The sequence below is a fragment of the Oncorhynchus tshawytscha genome, linkage group LG26 (assembly GCF_018296145.1).
Source record: "Oncorhynchus tshawytscha isolate Ot180627B linkage group LG26, Otsh_v2.0, whole genome shotgun sequence".
Classification (NCBI taxonomy): Eukaryota; Metazoa; Chordata; class Actinopteri; order Salmoniformes; family Salmonidae; genus Oncorhynchus; species Oncorhynchus tshawytscha.
In genome coordinates this window covers 19921586-19948840 of record NC_056454.1, presented here as the reverse complement: position 1 = coordinate 19948840, position 27255 = coordinate 19921586, and the positions used below count along the sequence as shown (strand labels likewise).

Here is a 27255-nt window from a genome sequence, read left to right as displayed (position 1 = left end):
CCCAGTCCACCTGGTCGTGCTGCTGCTCCAGTTTCAACTGTTCTGCCTGCGGCAATGGAACCCTGACCTGTTCACAGGACGTGCTACCTGTCCCAGACCTGCTGTTTTCAACTCTCTAGAGACAGCAGGAGCGGTAGAGATACTCTGAATGATCGGCTATGAAAAGCCAACTGGCATTTACTCCTGAGGTGCTGACCTGTTGCACCCTCTACAACCACTGTGATTATTATTATTTGACCCTGCTGGTCATCTATGAACATTTGAACATCTTGGCCATGTTCTGTTATAATCTCCACCCGGCACAGCCAGAAGAGGACTGGCCACCCTTCATAGCCTGGTTCCTCTCTAGGTTTCTTCCTAGGTTCTTGCCTTTCTAGGGAGTTTTCCCTAGCCACAGTGCTTCTACACCTGCATTGCTTGCTGTTTGGGGTTTTAGGCTGGGTTTCTGTACGGCACTTTGTGACATCAGCTGATATAATTGATAGATAGCCATTTTCAAGTCTTGCCATAGATTTTCAAGCCGATTTAAGTCAAGACTGTAACTAGGCCACTCAATGTCATCTAAGCAACCCTAGTGTATATTTAGCCTGTGCTTATGTAACAGTATTGCTTCTGTCCCACTCCTCACCCCAACCTGGGCTCGAACCAGGTTAGAGCCAGGGACCCACTGACCACATCAACAAGTGCCTCCCACATTTACCCATCGCTCCACTGAAGCTGCGGGCGGCGTTTGCAGAGCAGTGACGTCTCCGATTGAAAAGCTATTAGTGCACAACCCTCTAACTAGCTAGCCATTTCACACCGGTTACACTTAGCTCTATTCTGTTTCTTTTTATCCTAAAAAACTCCCTAGTCCTTGTCAATGATAAGCATACCAATAACATGTAGGCACCACCATACTTGAAAATATGAAGAGTAGTACTCAGTGATGTGTTGGTTTTGCCCCAAACATAAAGCTTTGTATTAAGGACATAAAGTTCATTTCTTTGGCACATTTTTTTTTGCAATTTTACTTTAGTGCCTCATTGCAAACAGGATGTTTTGGAATATTTTTTATTCTGTACACATCTGTTTCACTCTGTCATTTAGGTTAGTATTGTGGACTAACTACAATGTTGATCCATCCTCAGTTTTCTCCTTTCAGAGCCATTAAACTCTGAAACTTTTTTAAAGTCACCATTGGCCTCATGGTAAAATCTCTGAGTGGTTACCTCCACAACGGCAAATAAGTTAGGAAGATTGCCTGCATCTTTGTAGTGATATGCAGGCAATAGTTGCCCTTTGTGAAGCATTGGAAAACCTCTGGTCTTTGTGGTTGAATCTGTTTGACATGTACCGCTTGACTGAGAGACCGTATTGTATGTGTGGGGTACAGAGATGAGGAATCGTTCATAAATGTTAAACACTGTTATTACACAGAGTGTGTCCATGCAACTCATTATGTGACTTGTTATGACTTGTTAAGCACATGTTCACTCCTGAACTTATTTAGTCGTGCCATAACAAAGAGGCTGAATACTTATTGACTCAAGACATTTCAGCTTTTAGTTTTTGATGAATATAAAAAAAAAAATGTCTAAAAACATCATTCCACTTTGACATTTTGGGGTATTATGTGTAGGCCAGTGACACAACATGAATACTTTCTCAAGGCAATGTAGCCTTCCTGGTTGTAGGCTAAGTGTGGATGCCTCTGCCCTGCCAGAAGCTTAACCTAAGCATGGTGGATCCCTTCTCAGGCCATTTCCCCTCTTATCAACTCAGCACTTTAGAGGGGATACAGAGGATCCAGTGTAATCATAATGAATGCGTGTGCCTGTCTGCCTGCGGAAGAAATATGGTTCTGGTTTAACGCCTCATATCTTTTACAGTGTCTCTGAGGCCCTCTCCCTAACACACACAAACGCTGTCTTACTATACTTGTGAGGACTTTTTGGCGACCAACAATTGATTCCCATTCAAAATTCTATTTTCTCTAACCCCTAACCCTAACTCTTAACCCTATACCTAATCACTAACCTTAACCATAATTCTAACCCTAGCCCCTAAACCTAACATGGCATTTTTACAAGTGAGTTCTGGCAAAATTTCCTCACTTCTCAGAATTTTTGTTGGTTTACTATTCTTATGAGGACTTCTGGTACTCACAAGTATAGTAAAACGTGCACACACACACACACACACACACACACACACACACACACACACACACACACAGTATACTGTTTTTAAGGGTCTTTGTTTTACACATAACACAATTCAAGTGTACACACCGTTTCCCACACATGTTAAAAGGGCAGATGTTTGGTTGCAAATGTAATCCATGTTCTTTAATTGAAAGTGAAAATATACACAGAGGTGATTGAGTTCATAGGATGATGATCTGCTGGTACTCCTTGCTATCTCTCTGTCCTTGTGCTGGGTTGGTTAGAGTGCTGGGTTAGGTTGGTTAGAGTGTTGGGTTGGTTAGAGTGTTGGGTTGGTTAGAGTGTTGGGTTGGTTAGAGTGTTGGGTTGGTTAGAGTGTTGGGTTGGTTAGAGTGTTGGGTTGGTTAGAGTGTTGGGTTGGTTAGAGTGTTGGGTTGGTTAGAGTGTTGGGTTGGTTAGAGTGCCGGGTTGGTTAGAGTGTCGGGTTGGTTAGAGTGTCGGGTTGGTTAGAGTGTCGGGTTGGTTAGAGTGTTGGTTAGAGCGTTGGTTAGAGTGTTGGTTAGAGTGTCGGGTTGGTTAGAGTGTTGGGTTAGTTAGAGTGTCGGGTTGGTTAGAGTGTCGGGTTGGTTAGAGTGTTGGGTTGGTTAGAGTGTTGGGTTGGGTTGGTTAGAGTGTTGGTTAGAGTGTTGGGTTGGTTAGAGTGTCGGGTTGGTTAGAGTGTTGGGTTGGTCAGAGTGTCAGGTTGGTTAGAGTGCTGTTGGTTTGAGTGTCGGGTTGGTTAGAGTGTTGAGTTGGTTAGAGTGCTGGGTTGGTTAGAGTGTCGGGTTGGTTAGAGTGTTGGGTTGGTTAGAGTGTCGGGTTGGTTAGAGTGTTGGGTTGGTTACAGTGTTGGGTTGGTTACAGTGTTGGGTTGGTTAGAGTTGGTGTTGACACTACCGAACACGTCTTCCAGAAGGACAGAGTAGTTGATGCTCTTCACCTCTGGGTCTCTGGCTTCCCTGCTCCAGTCCACGTTGAACTGTGGACAATCAATAAAGTTGATTCAATTCAACAACAGCAAGACAAAGGGCTGAAGACAAGACAAGACAAGACACTGGACTAGGCCCTGATTGGGGATGACAGTTGACTTGCTTGGTTAAATAAAGGTTAGATGTACAAAATGAAATCACTGGCACACTAGTAACGTCCCTGAATGTGGAGGTAGACAAGGGTTATGCACGCCAAATACATTCACAAAACCTTACAGCATTGGCATTAAAATAGTGCAATGTTAGTGGTAAAAAAGCATGTGCATTATTGTTCAAACAGTGTGTTACAGTAGCTCCACAGAGACAAGAGTCCCAGGCGGATACAGGTAAATCCCAGGCATCAGCAGAAGACAATCAGGAAAATAACAGAGCCTGGATGATGGGCCAATCAACACAAAGCAAGTCCTCAAGCAGAAATAGGCAACTCTTCTGATGTTATCAGAGTGAGAAAAAATGTGAGGACGTGAAGAGGCAAAGTCACGGCAGCCATTGTCACTCCTCTCACGTGGGTCTGTGGAGCAGGTTTAGAAAGGCAGTTTACCCCACCAGAGGATCCCTGACTAGTTTGGGCTTTAGACTGCATGAGGAAGAGAGGAGCTGGGAACCAGTGAAAGTACACTGCTAGAGAACGAAGAGAGAATGACAGAGACAATACAGACGCACAGGCTCTCACACACACACACACACATGCAAGCTCACGGGCATGCACACACACGCGAAGAGACTGATTCACAAACAGTGCTCTCTCTCTCTCAATTCAAGAGGCATTATAGGCATGGGAAAAATATGTTTACATTGCCAAAGCAAGTGAAATGTGAAATAAACAATAAAAAGTGCAGATGGATCTTTTTAGCTGGCTCTGTGCCATACGCTAAATCTCTCTCATGCTAAATGACCCACTGAGTCTCTCACCTTCAGGGCGTCGTCAGGCAGGACAGGGGGAGCAGGGTTCTCTCTCCAGTTGATCCCTGCCAGAAAGGCATGGTAGTCCATCTCCTCAGAGCCTGCATCAAACCTGGACACACCACAGGACTCTGATGAACTGTTGTATAAGCACACTTCCACTCCCAGTGCTACTCCTCTTTCTTTCAGATCTAATTTCTTACTTCTTGAGGAGGGCCCTCAACAGGTCCTCAGCCAGTGGCAGCTGGAAGGCCTTACAGATGGTCCTGGCCTCCTTGGTGGAGAGATGACCAGTCCTGGATACACAGACCAGACCGGACGAGCACAGATATTAGGCAAGCACAGATGAGAAATCATCATTGATGAAAGGCTTGAGTGTGTGTGTGTGTGTGTGCACGTGTATGCATGTGCGTGTGTGTGTGTGTGTGTGAGAGAGGCCACAGTTGTTTTCCCTGTGCTTTTGAGTAGTCTGGAGCCAGTTCTTGACATTATGACATACTGTCTTCATTACAGGGGCATTGGGTAGGGAGGACATTTTAGACAAATCTGAAACTAACCCAGGGTAACTACATGGCCACATAAACAAGCTATGCTGATTGACCCTGTGGCGTGGCTAGCTATCAATTTCCTTTATGCCACATTTCTACTGTGCGTGTGTGTGTTGTGTGTGTGTGTGTGTGTGTGTATGTGTGTGTGTGTGTGTGTGTGTGACTGCTACATAATATGCAGGTCTGTGGGGATCATCTGGTTCCAATGCTCCACTCACACACTGCTGGAACTAATTGCTGCTACTCAAGCAGCTAAGGATCTGGGGCCGCTGGCCAACTGATTGATGGCGGGCCGTGACGGTACCTGCCTGTGTGGCTCTGTGTGTGTGGGTATGGGGTATATACACTATATATACAAAAGTTTGTGGACAACCCTTCAAATAAGTGGATTTGGCTATTTCAGCCACATCGATTGCTGACAAGTGTATAAAATCGAGCACACAGCCATGCAATCTCCATTGACAAACATTGGTAGTAGAATGGCCTTACTGAAGCACTCAGTGACTTTCAACGTGGCACTGTCATAGGATGTCACATTTCCAAAAAGTCAGTTCGTCAAATTTCAGCCCTGCTAGAGCTGACCTAGTCTACTGGAAGTGTTGTTATTCTGAGGTAGAAATGTCTAGGAGAAACAACGGCTCAGCTGCAAAGTGGTAGGCCACACAAGCTCACAGGGACCGGCGAGTGATGAAGCGCGTAGCATGTAAAAATCATCTTGTCCCTTGGTTGTAACACTCATTATCGAGTTCCAAACTGCCTTTGGAGTGTCGGGAGCTTCATTAAATGGGTTTCCATGGCCGACAGCAGCACACAAGCCTAAGATCACAATGCCAAGCGTTGGCTGAAGTGGTGTAAAACTCGCTGCCATTGGACTCTGGAGCAGTGGAAACGAGTTCTCTGGAGTGATGAATCACGCACCATCTGGCAGACCAACGGACGAATCTGGGTTTTGCCGATGCCAGGAAAATGCTACCAACCCAATTGCATAATGCCAACTTGAAAGTTTGGTGGAAGAGGAATAATGGTCTGGGGCTGTTTTTCATGGTTCGGGATACGTCCCTTAGTTCCAGTGAAGGGAAATCTTAATGGTACAGCATACAATTACATTCTAGACGATTCTGTGCTTCCAAATTTGTGACAACAGTTTGGGGAAGGCCCTTTCTTGTTTCAGAATGACAATGCCCCCGTGAACAAAGCAAGGTCCATACAGGAATGGTGTGTCGAGATTGGTGTGGAAGAACTGTGTGTGTGTGTGTGTGTGTGTGGTGTGTGTGTGTGAAAAGTGTGTGTGTGAAAGTGTGTGTGTGCACACCCATACATGTACAGTGAGCTCCAAAAGTATGGAGACAGTGCCACATTTTTTCTATTCCAGCACTGGATTTGAAATTATACAATGACTATGAGGTTTAATTTGAGGGAATTTTCATCTATATCAGGTAAACTTTTTGTACATTCACTTTTAAACTTTATTATTTGGTCCCATATTCCTATCACACAATGATGACATCAAGCTTGTGACTCTACAACTTGTTGGATGCATTTGCTGTTTGTTTTGGCTGTTTTTCTGATTATTTTGCGCCCAATAGAAATGAATGGTAAATAATGTATTGTGTCATTTTGGAGTCACTTGGAGTCACTTTTTTTGTAAATAAAAATAGAATATGCTTCTAAACACTTATAGTTAATGTGGATGCTATCCTGATTACGGATAGTCCTGAATGAATCATAAATAATGATGAGTGAGAAAGTCACAGATGCACAAATATCATACCCCCAAAACACGCTAACCTCTCACCATTACAATAACAGGGGAGGTTAGCGTTCTTCTTGTGTGTCTCATGTTGATCACGTGATTTAATGTGAAGTTAATGTGATAACATGTGATAACATGTGACAACATGTGATAACGTAAAACTACACGTGACAACATGTGAGCACGTTAAAACACAATCTCATGTGAAATAAATGGGACAACATGGGGAGGCAAAATCTCAATGCGATAAAATGGAACTACACATGATAACACGTGAGCATGTTAAAACACAATCTCATGTGAAACATGTCATACCATGAATACGATGCTGTATTTTTACAGCAGCATTTTACAGCTAAATGAATATGATGCTGTTTGCATAATGTGGACATTGTGGAAATATGGTATATATTTATTGCCAAGAATACACTTCTGCATTTTGCCTAAAGTTGCAGAAAAAAATGAAGTAAATATATATAAAAACTTCTAAAGGACAGTATTCTGCTGTATTCTTATTTCAATTACTGTAAAATCTGGTACTGTGACCACAATTGGGACGTAGCCAAAATGGGATTGAAACTCATACCCTCTCGGTTGCTAATAACCTGAAATGTCCTGCTACAGTGCAGCTACACCACCAGATCTGTGAGCATGAAAGAGATATGGGCCACAGACTTATTGGCAAGAATGCGTTTCTGCACTTTGCTTAAAGCTGTCCAGAATCAAGTAAATAATTGTCCAATTATCTCCACCAATGTAAAAGTAGCAGTGCTCAATGACACGATCGTGAAATACACATGAATTCTTTGGGGATTTGAACTTGCAACCTCATGGTTGGGAGTGCAGCAATGTTTTAAACTTTGTAAGAGAACGTGTCAGTAATGAGCTGCACTGCAAATAGTTTATTGTGCCTTTTCCAGTATTTCACCTTTATTTAACCAGGTAGGCCAGTTGAGAACAAGTTCTCATTTACAACTGCGACCTGGCAACTTGTTGATGTGAATTTCTAATTTCTTACCTGGAAATTACTATTTAGTAAGTTATTGTAATATTTACAGTCATTTTACCAGTAACTCACAGGACACTTGCTGCCACTAGCAATCCATGCCAGTGATCTACTGTGCATTCACGGACTCTTCTGTTGACAACATGGGCATCACTTTCTGATTGGCAGCATACTGTAGCAGGGGAAGCCTATCAGAAGAGTGCAGGTGTAGCTTATTGGAGGTGTGGCTTTCAGCCAACTCTTTTTGGTCTCCCATGGAAGGGAATGTCATCCCAGTTAATCTGCTGTGTTGTATTCTGTTCATATGTTCTGTTGAAGTCTGTTCATAAGCAAAGCTTATGACATTGAGGTCAAAATTAAACATGAACTTCCTGTGAACCAGCTGCCATTCAAGTACTCACAGCTCAGATCTTGATTGGCACAAGCTCTTACAAAAATGACAGCTCTGACTGTGTCATAAAAGGTACTCAACCTTAAACACAATGATAAAACCATTTAAACTGGTACATCATTTGGACTGACGGTTGGCACAAATACATCATATTTTAGACCATGCTCTTAAATATGCTAATGAGCCCCCACAAGCACATGGCTCCACCAACGTTTCAAAGTGCAGTATAGCCTCGTTCACATGCTAGTTGGAACACTGAAATGATCAATTCGTTAATTGGTTGAATGCCGCACGTGATCAACTACAACCAGTTGGCGAGTCAGACATTTCTGAGTTTCCTAGCTTAATGCTGCGTTTGTAACCAAGTGGAAAGTGGGAATTTACCACACATGACTAGGAAAAATACACTTGAACAGCCCTCGAACTGGTAATTGCTGGTGGGAAACTCGTCCGTTATCCTGAGCTCCCCGTTCTCTCACATGCTGACCTCTGACATGACCTACTAAGGAAATTACCTTTATAACAGCATTTTTGCGTTAAATGCAACAACAAAACATTATTAATAAAAAGCTATCAATTAATATGGTTTTTGAACACTATAATTTGTTTACAAGCATGATACCTGTACTTTTAGTTTATGGTTTATGCAGCTTGTTGGCCATTAGCCAATCAGTGTTTCTCAACAAGTTGAAAGCATCCAACTGGTATTTACGACTTCACAACTGGTAAAGGACCACCTCCCACATGGTTATGAACGCAGCATTAAAATGTAAAATATTGGGTAGAAAAATTCACCATTATACTAGATTATCTGCACATGTACTCTAAAAGGTACCGACCAATACCATGTGAGTTCCTATTTGTACCTCTGTACCCTTGACCTTTTTGTACACCAGGGAACAACATGGCACCGTAACGTAGTTATAGCTCTGACACTGCCAAAGGACCAGCTATGTAGGTGTCGGCTATTGCCCTTTTATGCTTAAATCTAGGCCTTTTGCTCCCGAGTGGCGCAGCGGTCTAAGGCACTGCATCTCAGTGCAAGAGGCATCACTACAGTCCCTGGTTCGAATCCAGTCTGACTCACATCCGGCCGTGATTGGGAGTCCCATAGCGCACAACTGGCGTAGCGTAATCTGGGGTAGGCAGTCATTGTAAATAAGAATTTGTTCTTACCTGACTTGCCTAGTATTTTTTTTTTTAATTATGTCAAGTGTCCCTGAACACTGCTACTTTTTTATTTGGTGTTGTTGGATAATCACACAATTATTGACTTGATCCCGGGAAACTTTTAGCAAAGTGGAGGAATGTATTCTTGCCAATAAATCTGTGGTCGATCGCTGTCATTGTCACAGACCTGGTGACAAAGAAGGGTATTCAGGTTGCTGTCATCTAAGAAGTTGTGAGTTCAAATCCCAAGTGTGGCTGCGTCCCAAGAGTGCTAACCAATGTTGAGGTCAATTCCATTTAAGTTCCAGTCAATTCAATAAGGAAACCAAATTACTGATTTTACAGCATTGAACATAATTGGAATTTCTGAATACAGTTTGTTGTTGTTATTTTACTGACAAAATAGAGTTAGAAATTACATTAAAAGTTGTTTCCCCCAGGCCGGGAGGTCAATGGGCCGACGCACAATTGGCATAGCGTCGCCCGAGTTAGGGAGGGTTTGGCCGGTAGGGATATCCTTGTTTCATCGTGCACTAGCGACTCCTGTGGCGGGCCGGGCGCAGTGTGCACTGACCAGGTCGCTAGGCCTACGGTGTTTCCTCCGACACATTGGTGTGGCTGGCTTCCGGGTTGGACGCGCGCTGTGTTAAGAAGCAGTGCGGCTTGGTTGGGTTGTGTATCGGAGGATGCATGGCTTTCGACCTTCGTCTCTCCCGAGCCCGTACGGGAGTTGTAGCGATGAGACAAGACAATAACGACTAACAATTGGATATCACGAAATTGGGGAGAAAAAAAAGTTGTTTCCACTAATTTCACCGTAACCCAGTAGCCGGTAACTTACTATAAAATAAAAGTCCATCTAAAGTATCCTATAAGTTTAAATGTAATTGCAAGTGAGGCATGCCAAGTTGAATTGCAGGACAGGCCAAAAAAGTAGCGTACCTCCAAGTGCATTGCAATTGACAGTATTTACAGTGCCTTCGGAAAGTATTCAGACCCATTGACTTTTTCCAAATTTTGTTACGTTACAGCCTTATTATAAAATTGATTAAAATAAAAATATCCTCAATCTACACACAATATCCCATAATGACAAAGCGAAAACAGGTTTTTAGATGTTTTGCAAATGTATTAAACATAAAAACACAAATACCTTATTTACATAACTATTCAGACCCTTTGCTATGAAACTAGAAATTGATTTCAGGTGCATCCTGATACCATTGATCATCCTTGAGATGTTTCTACAACTTGATTGGACTACACCTGTGGTAAATTCAATTGATTGTACCCTGATGTAGACAGCTTGTCTGTCAAAACATTGGTTATTAGGTTATTCAATTATTGCATCTGAGCTCCTAGAGTGTGTGGCTCTCCTTTTCTTTTGCATATTCAATTGATTGGACATGATTTGGAAAGACACACACCTGTCTATATAAGGTCCCACAGTTGACAATGCATGTCAGAGCAAAAACCAAGCCATGAGGTTGAAGGAATTGTCCATAGAGCTCCGAGACAGGATTGTGTCGAAGTACAGATCTGGGGAAGGGTACCAAAAAATGTCTGCAGCATTGAAGGTTGTCCCATGAACACAGTGGAAGTTCAGAACCACCAAGACTTCCTAGAGCTGGCCGCCTCACCAAACTGAGCAATCGGGGGAGAAGGGCCTTGGTCAGGGAGGTGACCAATAACCTGATGGCCACTCTGACAGAGCTCTAGAGTTCTTCTGTGGAGATGGGAGAACCTTCCTGAAGGACAATCGTCTCTGTAGCACTCCACCAATCAGGCCTTTATGGTAGAGTGGCCACATGGAAGCCACTCCTCAGTAAAAAGCACATGACAGCCTGCTTGGAGTTTGCCAAAAGGCACCTAAAGACTCTCAGAGAGAAAGATGAACGGAGCAAAGTACAGAGAGATCCTTGATGAAAACCTGCTCCTGAGCACTCAGGACCTCAGACAGAGCGAAGGGTCACCTTCTAAGAGGACAACGACCCTAAGCACACAGCCAAGACAATGCAGGAATGGTTTCGGGAAACAAGTCTCCGAATGTCCTTGAGTGGCCCAGCCAGAGCCAGGACTTGAACATCTCTGGAAAGACCTGAAAATAGCTGTGCAGCAACGCTCCCCATCTAACCTGATAGAGCTTGAGAGGATCTACAGAGAAAAATGGAAGAAACTCCCCAAATACAGGTGTGCCAAACTTGTAGCGTCATACCTAAAAAGACTCAAAGGCTGTAATCACTGCCAAAGGTGCTTCAACAAAGTACTGAGTAAAAGGTCTGAATACCTTGTGATACTTCAGTTGTTTATTTCGAATAAATTAGCAAAAATGTCCAAAAACATGTTTTTGCTTTGACATTTGGGGTGATGTGTGTAGATTGATGAGGATATATATTTTTTTAAATCCATTTTTTAATAAGGCTGTAACCTAACAAAATGTGGAAAAAGTCAAGGGGTCTGAATACTTTCCGAAGGCACTGTTTATAGCAAAACACTAATACAGTATCGTATTACTGTATAAATGTACAACACAATGACAAATATTTCCCACAAAACGAACAGCAATTGCTAACAGTGTAATTTCATGTTACATGATTTCACATGTGGAAAATCCCATGATTTCACACGTTGAATGTGAAATTTCATATCATGTGAAAACATGTGTTTTTGGAACATTTCACATGTGAAAATGTTTTTGGGGAACAATTGACATGTAACATTTCACATTTGAAAACTTGTTTTTGGAAATCTTATCGTGATATTACATGTGAAATCATGTGAAAACTTGCTTTTGGAACACTTCAAATGTGACATTTCACATGTGAAATAATGTGAAAATGTGTTTTTGGAACACTTCCATCAATCAAATGTATTTATAAAGCCCTTTTTACATCAGCCGATGTCACAAAGTGCTGTACAGAAACCCAGGCTAAAACCCCAAACAGCAAGCAATGCAGGTGTAGAAGCACGGTGGTTAGGAAAAACTCCCTAGAAAGGCCAGAACCTAGGAAGAAACCTAGAGAGGAACCAGGCTATGAGTGGTGGCCAGTCCTCTTCTGGCTGTGCCGGGTGGAGATTATAACAGAACATGGCCAAGATGTTCAAACGTTCATAGATGACCAGCAGGGTCAGATAATAATAATCACAGTTACATTTCACATGAGTAAAAGCGTTTTTGGAGCGCTTCACATGTAATGCCCCCGTGCACAAAGCGAGGTCCATACAAAAATGGTTTGCTGAGATGGCTGTGGAAGAACTTGACTGACCTGCACAGAGCACTGACCTCAACCCCATCAAACACCTTTGGGATGAATTGGAATGCTGTCTGCGAGCCAGGCCTAATCGCCCAACATCAGTGCCCGACCTCACTAATGCTCATGGCTGAATGGAAGCCCCCGCAGCAATGTTCCAACATCTAGTGGAAAGCCTTCCCAGAAGACTGAAGGTTGATATAGAAGCAAAGGGGGACCAACTCCATATTAATGGATTTTGTAAAGAGATGTTCGACGAGCAGGTGTTCACATACTTTTGGTCAGGAAGTGTAATTTGCATCTGTTGAAGTCTATCAAAAGTGTGCGAGTTTGAGCATGAGCAGATTTTGGTGGTAGGCCTATGGAATAATTATTTCTGAATCAGCACTAATTAGATTGAGCAATAAAAGCCCTAATCGTGGTCTTCTTAAATTAAAGTTGTTTTTGACAGTATGGAGCACAACACGAGCGAGTTTAGAAGGGAGGAACTCTTAAACTTTTATTCCATATGGCTGGGAACCGCACTGCAGCAAGAACGCATTTTTCACTGGCTGTCCACTGGTCACAAAAACAATGATTAATAGGCCGTTTAAATGTCTTCAATTCAACCATTATTGGGTTCAAATACACGTTTAGATCTGTGAACATCCATCCACAACAACCACAATCCGTAAGGCGCAAATAGCTAAACGAGAGAGCAGCATGGTGATTCACATCAATGTGCCTTGTAGATATCAATAACAAGTGATATCCGTATCGCCGTAGACTACACCACTGATGTCATCCTTACCTCCGAGCGTTTATTCAAGTTGGATCATCTTTGGAAGGCATAGCTTTGACTGTAGCCTACAAAAGCCTATTCCTTCTCCTGGTGGTTCATCATAGTGGTCTCTGATTTGTGGTCAGACTTGCTCAGGCAGAACCAACTTAAAATTGCAATTTTTTTCTATGCTGATTCGAATGCATTTGAGAAAACAGAAAGGTGTCAGAAAACACTCACGCAAACATCCTTTCTGATTTTAAAAGTAATCCTAGAAGTAATCATCTAGTTTTTCTAAATTATGTGTAAACATGTATCTGTAAACATGTGATCCGTTACTCCCCAATCGTGTACATGTGTGTGTACCTGCGTGTCCACGTCCCTGTATGTCTGTGCCTGAGTGTGTGTATGACTCCCTACCTGTGTCGGTCCTCGTGTGTGAAGGCTCTGGTCATGTCGGAGAAGCTCTCAAAGTGTTTCTTGCGTAGGTGGTCCTGAGCCACAGCCAGCATGAGACCCACCTCTGCCTCGGGCTGCTGGCGCTCACAGAAACAACGACCGAGCATCATCACCTCATGCTCCGACAGACCACACTCCAGACCCACCAGCAGGCCCCTGGCAAACACACACACACACACACACACACACACACACACACACACACACACACACACACACACACACACACACACACACACACACACACACACACACACACACACACACACACACACACAACCAGAAACATTTGCTTCAAGGGTCTGCTTATAAACTGCTTATGAACACCATAGTTTGATGACTACTAAATCTTGGTACTGGGGCTCTAGTTCCTGGCCTCAATCTCATTTGGATCTGGATTTGTTTTGGATCTGAAGATCTGAATCAGAAAACACCCAAACATACTGTAAACGGCTGTCTAGAGAGAGAAGAAAGAGGAGTGTACTACCTGAAGGGTTCGTAGGGGATCAGTCCAGTGTTTCCAGGGTCACTGAGGGTGAGGAACTGTTTAATCTCATTCTGTTTGTCCTCAGGGATGGAGCGGATCTTACTGATAATGGAGCCCATGTTAGCCCTTGGGAACTGGATAGAGAGGAGAGGACGAGATGAGGAGAGGAGAGGAGAGAGAAAAAGAGAAGAAACAAGTAAAGAAGAGGAGAAAGTGCATCCCACCTCCTCAGCGTGTTGCTCCATGTAGTTGAAGGCGTACTCATCAGCGTCGATCAGCTGGAAGCCCTGGTTGTTGAGGTTGATCCTGGCTCCTACATACAGGTCCTGGGCACTGAAATACTGGGACATCTCACTCTTAAACAGCTCCTGACCAGGCTTCTTCACTCTGCCACGCTCAAGGAACTTACCCGCCAACACACCTGGAGCGTGGGGGGGGGCAAAGAGGGGGATGTTTATGTGTGGAATATGTGGAAGAAGTCATCTCAACCTGTCAAAGTACTGCAGAAGAGAGGAGGAGGAGAGAAACTAAATAAAGTAATCCCCATTAGTATGTCTACTTGTCTCTTATGGGTATTCTAGAAGTGTCGACTAATAGCCTGGTCCTAGCTAGCCAAACGGTCCCTACCGGTGTTCCTCTGAGGCGGTTCGTACACACAGATGGTGTCGTCACTGAGGTAGAAGGAGATTATGAAGAGTCTATCTCTGTCGATGGGATTTTCAGTCACCATCTTGCCCATAAACCTCAGCACATTGCTCTCAAGGCCCTGTCTGGTAGGGGGAAACACACACACACACACGCACGCATGCAGACAAGCAGGCAGGCACTCTCTCACACACACACACACACACACACACACACACACACACACACACACACACACACACACACAGCGGGAGGAGTTAACATATATCTAGACACTTACAGTAGATACAGCATCTAAGAAGCATACATATTACTGTCAAGTGTCTACAATGTAATTCTCCCATTTAGGCTGTAAGGCAGTGAAGTGAAGCTAAAATGTGTAAATTTGGTTTTGTAATCTGTCAATTTGACTCTATAATGAGTGAGAAAGTTACAGGGAAAAAGATTACCTCTCACCATTACCAATAACAGGGGAGGTTAGCATTTTTTGGTGTGGTATGATCTTTCTCACTCATCATTATTCACAATTGTCCATCATCATGGCAGCATCCACATTAATGTAGAGGTGTTCAGAAGCATCCTCTATTCTTATTTGCAAAAGGTTTGTAGTCACAAGCTTGATGTAATCATTGTGTGCTAGGAATATGGGAGCAAATACTAAACTTTGGACAATATTAATACACTATTAGTGAATTTGTCAAAATACTGACTTCTTCAAATGGGGGGACTAGACACATAAAGTGCATTCCTTTCTAAATGGTAAAACAGATATGTACTGTCACCTCATAAAACATTTGATATCAAATCCAAAATGCTGGAGTATAGAGCCTAATTTATACATTTTAGCATCATTGTCCAAATAAAATACAGAGGGGAGTGAATCAAGTTTTTTTTTTTAAAGAGTAAAACTTATGAGAGGTAAGTTACAAACGACAATGTCTTACAGCGTTTTGACTTGAACTGTAGTGACCTATCCTAAGTAGTATCTCCTGAGTGGTGCTTTCTTGACTCTCACCTGTCTTTCTCCATGAGCTTGCGGAAGTCTTTCTGTGGGGGTTTGGGCAGCAGGCCCTGGCAGGAGCACAGAGAGTCCTCTTCAGAGCCAAAGCCATTGTAGGGAGGTACAGGCCTGGGGGGCTTAGGGGCCAGAGGTGCCTTGTACTGTACTGGGCTGAAGTCCTCTGAGAGAGCGGACAAAGAAATGGATAAAGAGAGATATATATACAAGGCCAGCATCCCAGAGTCGCCTCTTCACTGTTGACGTTGAGACGTGTTTTGCGGGTACTATTTAATGAAGCTGCCAGTTGAGGACTTGTGAGGCATCTGCTTCTCAAACTAGACACTCTAATGTACTTGTTCTCTTGCTCAGTTGTGCACCAGGGCCTCCCACTCCTTTTTCTATTCTGGTTAGAGAAAGTTTGCGCTGTTCTGTGAAGGGAGAAGTACACACACAGCGATGTACGAAATCTTCAGTTTCATTGCAATTTCTCGCATGGAATAGCCTTAATTTCTCAGAACAAGAATAGACTGACGAGTTTCAGAAGAAAGTTATTTGTTTCTGGTCATTTTGAGCCTGTAATCGAACCAACAAATGCTGATGCTCCAGATACTCAACTAGTCTAAAGAAGGCCAGTTTTATTGCTTCTTTAATCAGCACAACAGTTTTCAGCTGTGCTAATATAATTGCAAAATGGTTTTCTAACGCTCAATTAGCCTTTTAAAATGATAAACTTGGATTAGTTAACACAGCGTGCCATTGGAACACAGGAGTGATGGTTGCTGATAATGGGCCTCTGTATGGCTATGTAGATATTCCATAAAGAATCTGCTGTTTCCAGCTACAATAGTCATTTACAACATTAAAGTCTACACTGTATTTCTGATCAAGTTGATGTTATTCTAACGGACAAAAAATGTGCTTTTCTTTCAAAAACAAGAACATTTCTAAGTGACCCCAAACTTTTGAACGGTAGTGTATGTATATGCAGTACCAGTCAAAAGTTTGGACACACCTACTCATTCAAGGGTTTTTCTTTATATGTACTATTTTCTAGATTGTAGAATGATAGTGAAAACATCAAAACTATGAAATAACACATATGGAATCATGTAGTAAACAAAAAAGTGTTAAACAAATGAAAATATGTTTTATATTCTATATTCTTCAAAGTAGCCACCCTTTGCCTTGATGACAGCTTTGCACACTCTTGGCATTCTCTCAACCAGCTTCATGATGTAGTCACCTGGAATGAGTTTCAATTAACAGGTGTGCCTTGTTAAAAGTTCATTTGTGGAATTTCTTTCCTTCTTAATGCATTTGAGCCAATCATTTGTGTTGTGACAAGGTAGGGTTGGTATACAGAAGATAGCCCTATTTGGTAAAAGATCAAGTCCATATTATGACAAGAACAACTCAAATAAGCAAAGAGAAATGATAGTCCATCATTACTTTAAGACATGAAGGTCAGTCAATCCAGAAAATGTCAAGAAGCTTGAAAGTTTTTTCAAGTGCAGTTGCAAAAACCATCATGATGAAACTGGCTCTAATGAGGACCGCCACAGGAAAGGAAGACCCAGAGTTACCTCTGCTGCAGAGGATAAGTTCATTAGAGTTAACTGCACCTCAGAAATTGCAGCCTAAATAAATGCTACACAGAGTTCAAGTAACAGACACATCTCAACATCAACTGTTCAGAGGAGACTGCATGAATCAGGCTTTCAATGGTCGAAATGCTGCAAAGAAACCACTACTAAAAGACAACAATAATAAGAAGAGACTTGCTTGGGCCAAGAAACATGAACAATGGACATTAGAACAGTGGAAATCTTTCCTTTGGTCTGATGAGTCCAAATTTGAGATTTTTGTTCCAACCACCGTGTCTTTGTGAGACGCAGAGTAGGTGAACAGATTATCTCTGCATGTGTGGTTCCAACCGTGAAGCATGGAGGAGGAGATGTGATGGTGTGGGGTTGCTTTTCTGGTGACACTGTGATTTATTGAGAATTCAAGGCGCACTTAACCAGCATGGCAACCACTGCATTCTGCAGCCATATGCCATCCCATCTGGTTTGCGCTTAGTGGGACAATCATTTGTTTTTCAACAGGACAATGACCCAACACACCTCCAGGCTGTGTAAGGGTTATTTGAACAAGAAGGAGAGTGACGGTGCTGCATCAGATGACCTGGCCTCCACAATCACCCGACCTCAACCCAATTGAGATGGTTTGGGATGAGGCGGACCGCTGAGTGAAGTTAAAGCAGCCAACAAGTGTTCAGCATATGTGGGAACTCCTTCAAGACTGTTGGAAATAGGATGGCTACTTCAAAGTTCTTGAAATTTTCCTTATTGACTGACCTTCATGTCTTAAAGTAGTGATGGACTATCGTTTCTCTTTGCTTATTTGAGCTGTCCTTGTCATAATTTGGATTTGATATTTTACCAAATAGGGCTATATTCTCTGTACCACCCCTACCTTGTCACAACACAACTGATTGGCTGAAACGCATTAAGATGGAAAGAAATTCCACAATTTTTTTTAAAGAAGGCACACCTGTTAATTGAAATGCATTCCAGGTGACTACCTCATGAAGCTGGTTGAGAGAATGCCAAGAGTGTGCAAAACTGTCATCAAGGCAAAGGGTGGCTACTTTGAAGAATCTCAAATATAAAATATATTTTGATTTGTTTAACACTTTTTTGGTTACTACATGATTCCATGTGTGTTGCTTTATAGTTTTGGTGTCTTCACTATTATTCTACAATGTAGAAAATAGTAAAAATAAAGAAAAATCTTTGAATGAGTAGGAGTTCTAAAACTTTTGACTGGTAGTGTATAAATATATATATAGACAAGGAGAGACACGGGGGCGATAAATAGATCAATAGAGAGAGACAACAACTGTTGAAGGAAGAGAAGAGCAAGAAGGAGAAAGAGTAGAGATGGAAAGAGAAGGCAACAGGGGTAACAGTAACCTATATAACCTTTGACCCCCTGAGGTCCCCAACAGGCCTCTCTATCATTGATCGGCTGTGACTAATACAGAGAACCCCCCCATAGCCAGCCTAACCTAACCTAGCCTAAAAACACATGAGGGGGGTGGGGGGTAGGGTGGGGTGGACTGGCAGTCTAACGCCCACAGACAAGAGTTTGGTTACTGCAGACTGGTTGAACCCCCCAAAACCCTCCCATCTACAGATAGCGGACACCATTTTGATGGCGCAAAGCGTCAGATATGTTGCCGAAAACACAAGTGCATGAATCATGCTGATATCGGCTTCATTTGAAAGCTTCTCGCTCAAGGAGGCCAAATGTCTGGCGGCGTTGGGGCGATCACTGGTATCTAGTGTTGGTCAGGGCCAGGGAGACAGTTAGGCCTGGGGCTGTTATCCTCACTTTGAGCACCTGGAAAATGTTATACATCTGAAATCTATAATTCCAAAACTTTGTTAACTATAATGTCGGTGCTGCAAACGCCATTCTATCACCCAAGTCCACCAATGTTGTGTTTCATACAGTATATAAACACAATTTGATTTATTGTCAGGGATTATTGTAGGGCTTACATGGTTTTGATAGAATGGAGAGAATTGCATAAAAAAATGTAATAATAATAATAATAATAATAAAATGATTATAATGATGTTATTTTAATCTCCAACAGGTCACAAATGGAGCCTTCACTAAATATGAATGACACAATCTGAATTAGGGATATGGAGAGCATTTAAGGGTAAATGTACAACATTTTCAGATTATGGGAAATACTTGACAGTGGCACTGAAAACAGCAAACACGACCACTTGAGTTTGAATGGTCAAGGTAGTGAAACTTAGTTTATTATAGTTATACTGACACCCTGTGGTTATACACCAGAACCGCAGGTGATGGACTTGGGTGTGGGATATGGCATCGTGTGTGTGTGTGTGTGTGTGTGTGTGTGTGTGTGTGTGTGTGTGTGTGTGTGTGTGTGTGTGTGTGTGTGTGTGCGTGTCTCACCAATGCCGTATTTGGAGCGGTAGAACTCTTTGGTGAAGTTGTCACAGTCACAGATGACCACCCTGCGTCCCCACACGTTGACCATGCCCCCCAGAGTCAGGTCACTGTCCTTATAGAACTGCTCATGGACCGCACCTGTCTGAGAGAGAGAGAGAGAGAGAGAGAGAGAGAGAGAGAGAGAGAGAGAGAGAGAGAGAGAAAAGAGAGAGAGAGAGAGATTAGCTGAGAGTAAGCTCCCATCTTGCAGTAAAATATGCTGGATCAAACTGATCCTGTACACTCAAAGAAACAGATAAAACCTTTGGAAACAAACGGCTGTTTCTACAACATCCCTTACAGTCACATAAACCCTAGGCTTATTTTCCGTATAGCATTCAATATGGACAAATGTGTCAATTTTTGTCTCTAAAAAGACTCCGCAACAGCACCTACTTTGAGGCTGTCCAGGATGTAGCGTCCTCCCTGGCCCATTGGACCAAAGACGTTGAGCACCGTACGGTCTGTGATATCTCCGGGCTGACGCTTGGGGTTGGGAGAATGCTGCAGGAGAGAACAGAGGAGAAAACACACCAATGGAGAAGAGTCAGAAACACACACGCACACACACACTTACATGGTATAGAAACACGCAGGCCAAGCTAAAACACACATACACCAAACACTACACCAACCACACCACACTACACCAAACCACACCACACTACACCAAACCACACTACACCAAACCAAACCACACTACACCAAACCACCACCATAACCACAGCACACAGATTGGCTGGTACTTGCCTCCTGGTTCTTGGTCATGGAAGCAACATAACAGGGAGAAAGAGAAAGAACATAGACTGACCAAATCATCATCATTTGTCTTGAGGGACAGATTTAATTTGTATCTGGGGAAAATCGTTATGTCCAACTGGCTAGGAGGTTCAGATGCAACCTTTCAGGATGACATTTATAGAAAGGCAAACAGCATGACAATCACTGGATTTTACAAAAGGAAAACAACTGGAAAGGAACGATGAGTTAGTGTCTGAACAGTGACTAGAGAAGAGATGAGGAAAGATGCTTCAGGGAGGCTAGATGTTACTGCAGACCTGTCAGAGTGGACGAGAGCTCTGTGAGGTGCGGAGGCCAAAGCCATTCAAGCAGAAGAGGAAGAGAGGCACCTTTCCTCTTTTGACTATACTTCAACCATGTCACGCCCTGGTCGAAGTATTTTGTGTTTATCTTCATGTATTGGGTCAGGCCAGGGTGTGGCATGGGTTTTTGTATGTGGTGTGTATATATTGGGATTGTAGCTAGTGGGGTGATCTAGCAAAGTCTATGGCTGTCTGGAGTGGTTCTCAATCAGAGGCAGGTGTTTATCGTTGTCTCTGATTGGGAACCATATTTAGGCAGCCATATTCTTTGAGTTTGTCGTGGGTGATTGTCCTTAGTGTCCTTGTTCCTGTCTTTGTTAGTTTTCACAAGTATAGGCTGTTTCGGTTTTCGTTTCGTTCATTGTTTTGTAGTGTTTGTATTTATTCGTGTTTACGTTCGTTCATTAAACATGGATCGCAATCTACATGCTGCATTTTGGTCCGACTCTCCTTCACCACATGAAAACCGTTACAGAATCACCCACCACAAACGGACCAAGCAGCGTGTCAACAGGCAGGAGCAGCCCAAAGAGGAGATGCGCAATAAGGATTTCTGGATGGGAGAGGACTCTGGGCTAAACCAGGGGAGTGTAGCCACCCAAAGGTGCAGCAGGAGAAGAGGCAACAGGAGCAGCCCAAAGAGGAGGACAGTATGGACTATACTTCTTGGGAGGAGATAGACAGGTGGGCGGTCGACCCAGGGAGAGTGCCGGTGCCCGCCTGGGATTCGATGGAGCAGTGCGCAGAAGGTTATTGGAGAATGGAGTTGGCGAAGCAAGCACGGCAGCGAGGACGGAAGACCGAGAGTCAGCCCCAAAAATTTCTTGGGGGGGGGCTCACAGGGAGTATGGCTACGCCAGGTAGGAGACCTGCGCAAACTCCCTGTGCTTACCGGGGGGCTAGAGAGACCGGGCAGGCACCGTGTTATGCAGTGGTGCGCACGGTGTCCCCAGTGCGGGTGCATAGCCCGGTGCGGTATATTCCAGCTCCGCGTATAGCTCCCCGCACCAGGCTTCCTGTGCGTGTCCTCGGTTCAGTACCACCAGTGCCAGCACCACGCATCAGGTCTACAGTGCGCGTCGCCTCTCCAGCGCTGCCGGAGCCTTTCTCCTCTCCTGCGCTGGCGGAGTCTCCCGCCTGTTCAGCGCAGCCAGAGCCTTCCTCCTCTACAGCGCTGCTGGAGTCTCCCGCCTGTTCAGCGCAGCCAGAGCTGCCAGCCTGCATGGAGCAGCCAGAGCTGCCAGCCTGCATGGAGCAGCCAGAGCTGCCAGCCTGCATGGAGCAGCCAGAGCTGCCAGCCTGCATGGAGCAGCCAGAGCTGCCAGCCTGCATGGAGCAGCCAGAGTTGTCAGTCTGCATGAAGCAGCCAGAGCTGTCGGTCTGCATGAAGCAGCCAGAGCTGTCGGTCTGCATGGAGCAGCCAGAGTTGTCAGTCTGCATGAAGCAGCCAGAGATGTCAGTCTGCAAGGAGCTGTCAGTCTGCAAGGAGCTGCCAGTCTGCAAGGAGCTGCCAGTCTGCAAGGAGCTGCCAGTCTGCAAGGAGCTGCCAGTCTGCAAGGAGCTGCCAGTCTGCAAGGAGCTGCCAGTCTGCACGGAGCTGCCAGTCTGCATGGAGCCGCCAGAGCTGCTAGTCTGTAAGAAGCCGCCAGAGCTGTCAGCCTACATGGAGCAGCCAGAGCCGCCAGTCAGCGTGGAGCAGCCAGAGCCGCCAGTCAGCATGGAGCAGCCAGATCTTTCAGTCTGCCAGGATCCGCCAGTCAGCCAGACTCTTCCAGATCTGCCAGTCAGCCAGACTCTTCCAGATCCGCCAGTCAGCCAGACTCTTCCAGATCCGCCAGTCAGCCAGACTCTTCCAGATCCGCCAGTCAGCCAGACTCTTCCAGATCCGCCAGTCAGCCAGACTCTTCCAGATCAGCCAGACTCTTCCAGATCCGCCAGTCAACCAGACTCTTCCAGATCCGCCAGTCAACCAGACTCTTCCAGATCCGCCAGTCAGCCGGGATCTGCCAGAACTGCCAGTCGGCCAGGATCCGCCAGTCAGCCAGGATCCGCCAGTCAGCCAGGATCCGCCAGTCAGCCAGGATCCGCCAGTCAGCCAGGATCCGCCAGTCAGCCAGGATCTGCCAGCCAGCCAGGATCTGGTAGATCCATCAACCTGCCTGAGCTTTCTCTCACTCCCGAGCTTTCTCTCACTCCCGAGCTTTCTCTCACTCCCGAGCTTTCTCTCACTCCCGAGCTTTCTCTCACTCCCGAGCTTTCTCTCACTCCCGAGCTTCCCCTCAGTCCCGAGCTGTCCCTCAGTCCCGAGCTGTCCTTCAGTCCCGATCTGCTCCTCAGTCCAGTGGGGTTCTGGGTGAGGACTACTAGGCCATGGTCGGCGGCGAGGGTGGACTATCCAGGGACGCGAGGAGAGGGGACTAAGACATTGACTGAGTGGGGTCCACGTCCCGCGCCGGGGCCGCCACCATGGACAGACGCCCACCCGGACCCTCCCTATTGTTTTGAGTTGCGTTCGGGAGTCCGCACCTTAGGGGGGGTTCTGTCACGCCCTGGTCGAAGTATTTTGTGTCTATCTTCATGTATTGGGTCAGGCCAGGGTGTGGCATGGGTTTTTGTATGTGGTGTGTATATATTGGGATTGTAGCTAGTGGGGTGATCTAGCAAAGTCTATGGCTGTCTGGAGTGGTTCTCAATCAGAGCCAGGTGTTTATCGTTGTCTCTGATTGGGAACCATATTTAGGCAGCCATATTCTTTGAGTTTGTCGTGGGTGATTGTCCTATGTGTCCTTGTTCCTGTCTTTGTTAGTTTTCACAAGTATAGGCTGTTTCGGTTTTCGTTTTGTTCATTTACGTTCTTTGTTTTGTAGTGTTTGTATTTATTTGTGTTTACGTTCGTTCATTAAACATGGATCGCAATCTACACGCTGCATTTTGGTCCGACTCTCCTTCACCACATGAAAACCGTTACAAACCAAAACATATCACTCCCCTGATACAAATGCTTCAAAGCAGCGAAACAATGGTAGTTTAGATTTCCTATCTTCTGCCCTTCCTTTAATTTCCCCTTGAACGTTAAGGCAAAATGTAGATTTCCGCCTAAATAGACATACCCAAAAGTAATTATTTTTAATGGGATGGCCATAAACACTAACTTGTAATGCTGCATAGTTTTAGAAAGGTTTGGAACTAACCTTTATGGTATAAATGGTTTAAAATGAATCACTTTTGAGGACACAAGCTCAAGTACATAGTACAAATATTATAAGAAAATATAGAAAATCATATGAATATAAGGCTTGAAATTACTGAAACGTTTTCTAAAAAGAGTAACAATCAAATTATAAACAACTTAATATAATATTTCACCTTTATTATAACTGTAAAATAAATATTAGAATATTAAGTGACTACAAATTTGGCCCCATTTCATATAACTGACAACAGAGCATTTTCTGCCAAGCATCCTCTGAGCGACACAGAGACAACATTCAAATATTTGAAGACTCGTTACAACTTCAGCTTTCCACACAAAGTGATTTCGTACCTCTGTGACCAAAACAAAGTGGTCTTGTTTCAATTCTACAAAATGATTTAGTCTTTTTTCATGTTGAGAGCTCTAAATCCGACTGAGAATATCACAGCAAGATAAAAACTCAGCTGCTGGATTCGCTAGACTGTCCCCTTTCCTATGCAGTCTCACAGGCTGAGTTCCATTGCTCAGAGGCAGAGCAAATCAATCATTTGTCTGGATAGGCCAGAAAATGTGACACGCCAGTCCCTATGCCAATGAGGGGTGTGAAACCTGACACTGAAAGTCAACTCTGCTGACAGCGTGGTAGTGGAAAGTGTCTGTAAGCTTTCTGCTCCAATAAGGCAGTGGTTCCCAAACTGTGGGGAGCACGATTTTTTTTTAAATTATAAAAAAAAAAAAAAATTAAACTCAATCGGGCATTCAACTTACTCTTGAAAGTTGTAATAGTAGAATGCTAAAGGTGCAATTTCGAAATTCGGCAGTGCATCAGCAGTTTTCCTCTTGTCATTGCAGACGTTAGAAAGCTATTTATACAGTAAGTTGTCAGGAATGTTCAGATCAACTAGCCCATGTCAAGTAACATTTTTTAGCTAGGTTTTGTAGCCCATTGATTTTGTTGTAATGTCTGAGTCACTCAGATATCACATGAACACACATAGGATATGACAAAATGTGTAGAAAGCAGGACCTTTGCTTTACAATGGCAACAACAAAAAACACCTCGTGCTGGATGCACCCCAATAATGGAAAAGGCGACCCGAGTGAAAAAGTTTGGGAACCATTGCTTTGTACACACATTTCCCATCTAACCTTGGGCAGCTTGCTACGGTGCAGAAACTTGGGGGTGGCATCCCGGCCTGAGTTGGGGTAGATGACCTCCCTGATCTCTATGGTGTCATCGGCCAAGAAGTAGTGCAGGGTAAGCTCGCGCGGGTCCCCAAACATGTTCTCTGAGTCGTCCCAGTGGCAGAAGAACCGCAGCACATTGCGGTCGTGGTCCAGGAACTGCTTGAGCGTGTCCAGCCTCTCGTATGGACGAAGCGGCTTCATACTCTTCTCCATCTGTGGATACACAGACAGATTATTGATAATACTGTATACTTTATAATACATAAAGTCTACAGTATACAGCTTGGTAGCTACAGATAGTGTCTGTATGTATAGACGTCATGTAATTGTCATAATATCCGATAAATAGATGTCAGTCATTGTTTTCTGACAGGTGGCATCTGTGCAGCGAGCTGTAGTTTCTGTAGTTTCTGAGTAGTTTCTGCTCAGTGTGACATGTTTCTCAGGCTGGCACCTTGGCATTAGATCAATAGCAAAGCACTATGTTCAACACAGAAAATGGTACCACTAAATCCATAATGTCACCTTCTCTGTTATCCTTCTTTTCCTCCCTCTCACCCTCCCTCATTCCCCCTACTCCCTAATCCCACCTCTTGTCGTAGGTTGCTGTAGGGGTCCAGGGGAGTGGAGGTTGGGGGGTTGAGCCGTACCCCCATCTTCCTGAGGAAGTTTCTGGTGAAGGGGTCACAGTCGGTGACCATGAAAGTGCGTGAGTACAGCACCATCTGCTGGTTGATGTTGAAGTCGTGCACCGTGTAGAAGCACTCATCATCTGGAGGGGGCAGTGGGATGCGGTGCCGACGAATCAGCGTTCCTGAAAATAGGAAAAAACGATTACATTTCAATTTTTTTTTAAAGATCTTGTCATAGTTAAACCTCTTTAACATAGAGGGCTTTTCCTGTAATCATCCGTCTTTTTGCAGGTACTGGTTTCTGTTTGAATAGGGGGTAGAAATTCAGGTAGATCTCAATCAGCAATTTACCTGCTCAAGACCTAGGTTAAAATACCTCACCTTGTGGTATTCCGCTGTTCTTTAATTCAGGCTCTACCACCTGGATGGTGTCGTCTTCCAGGTAGAAATAGATCTTACACTTCCTGACGCGGTATTTCTCCTCTCGCTTCTGAGGCACAGCCTCCTGGAAGAAAGCATTGAAGCTCAGCACCTGAGGGAGAGGGTGGGATGGTGAGAACGGAGCAGTCTGTCCAACTCAGTCTGTCTATCTGTCTGTCTGTCAGTCTGTGTGTCTGTAATCTACTGCACCGTTCAAAGATTATTTGGAAAGCACAACAAACATTCAATGACAGACCTGCTTGTCAAATGCCACCCATGATGGAGTGTCACTGCCCTCTCCATTGGGGAAGACAGAATAGTTTGGTTGAGACTTCTGGCCCAACAGCAACTCCCCTCCAATGCCTGGCTTCCCTGAGCCCACCATCATACGGACCCCGTTGGAATAGTCAAAATGCTGGGACTTGTGGAATTTGTCTTTCCCCAACTGGATGAAAGGATGTCACAAGTCAGTCAAGTAAAGACTAGAGCCATATTCAGAGAAAATATTATGGTTTGTGACTTTATTTTTTATTTATTTAACCTTTAAGTTTAGAGGATAATGTCAGAAAATGAGGAATTCATCATATTCAATGTGTTTTCTTAAGATTTTTGCAGCAAACAGGAATGCATTTTAATGCAATGAACTTGCACAATCTATGGACGATGCTGCTAGGGAGCATGCTAGCATAGCTATGCGTTGTTCTATTCGTCTCAATTCGCAAAATAGGCTAACTGGGGTCAATAATCCAAATAATCTCAAATGTATCCACTAATTTAACAGGAAACATTGCACAAAACTTACGTTTTTGTTGAGAGAATTTCCAGGCAGCATCGGCAGTGCCATAGTGGCATTAATTGGGATATAAATATACTTTTCCCTCCGTCTAACTCGTGAGAAGTTCTTTCGTCCTTCCCGTTTGAGGTTGCCATGGAGCGTGCTGTTATCTTGCGTTGCCCGGCAACAGTGCAGCGTCAGAATCCAGGGTTGCAACATTTTAGCAACATTCTAAGAAAATTGTAATATTGCAGAAACATTTTGCTACATTGTAACATTTTATGTATAATACACAAGCTAGACATAATAATGATGACTAACTTGAAAGATGAAATCTGGCTGATTAAGGTAATTTTACTCA

The 27255-nt window shown here is 44.0% G+C and overlaps 1 protein-coding gene across 1 annotated transcript; it reads right to left on the bottom strand.

Moving 5' to 3' along the window:
• Window positions 1–2308: 2308 nt before the first annotated feature.
• On the bottom strand, window positions 2309–27247 carry efhc2 (EF-hand domain (C-terminal) containing 2). Its single transcript, XM_042306794.1, has 15 exons — window positions 26922–27247; window positions 26376–26564; window positions 26081–26231; window positions 25658–25881; window positions 25029–25280; window positions 19980–20087; window positions 19548–19686; window positions 15564–15729; window positions 14531–14673; window positions 14128–14324; window positions 13904–14037; window positions 13378–13572; window positions 4282–4374; window positions 4088–4190; window positions 2309–3165 (listed from the first exon to the last, which is right to left on the bottom strand). Exons 1-15 carry the CDS (start codon window positions 27111–27113, stop codon window positions 3028–3030), a joined length of 2424 nt encoding a protein of 807 aa, XP_042162728.1. The 5' UTR covers window positions 27114–27247; the 3' UTR covers window positions 2309–3027.
• Window positions 27248–27255: the final 8 nt, after the last annotated feature.

Bases quoted from the DNA above. Each gene is read 5' to 3' on its own strand.
- efhc2 (XM_042306794.1), bottom strand. From the start codon at position 27,113: ATGTTGCAACCCTGGATTCTGACGCTGCACTGTTGCCGGGCAACGCAA. The intron at 25,882-26,080 runs GTGAGGTATTTT...TCCTATTTTCAG, and splicing joins GAACAGCGGAATACCACAAG to GAACGCTGATTCGTCGGCAC. The intron at 4,191-4,281 runs GTAAGAAATTAG...TGGTGTGTCCAG, and splicing joins TTGAGGGCCCTCCTCAAGAA to GTTTGATGCAGGCTCTGAGG.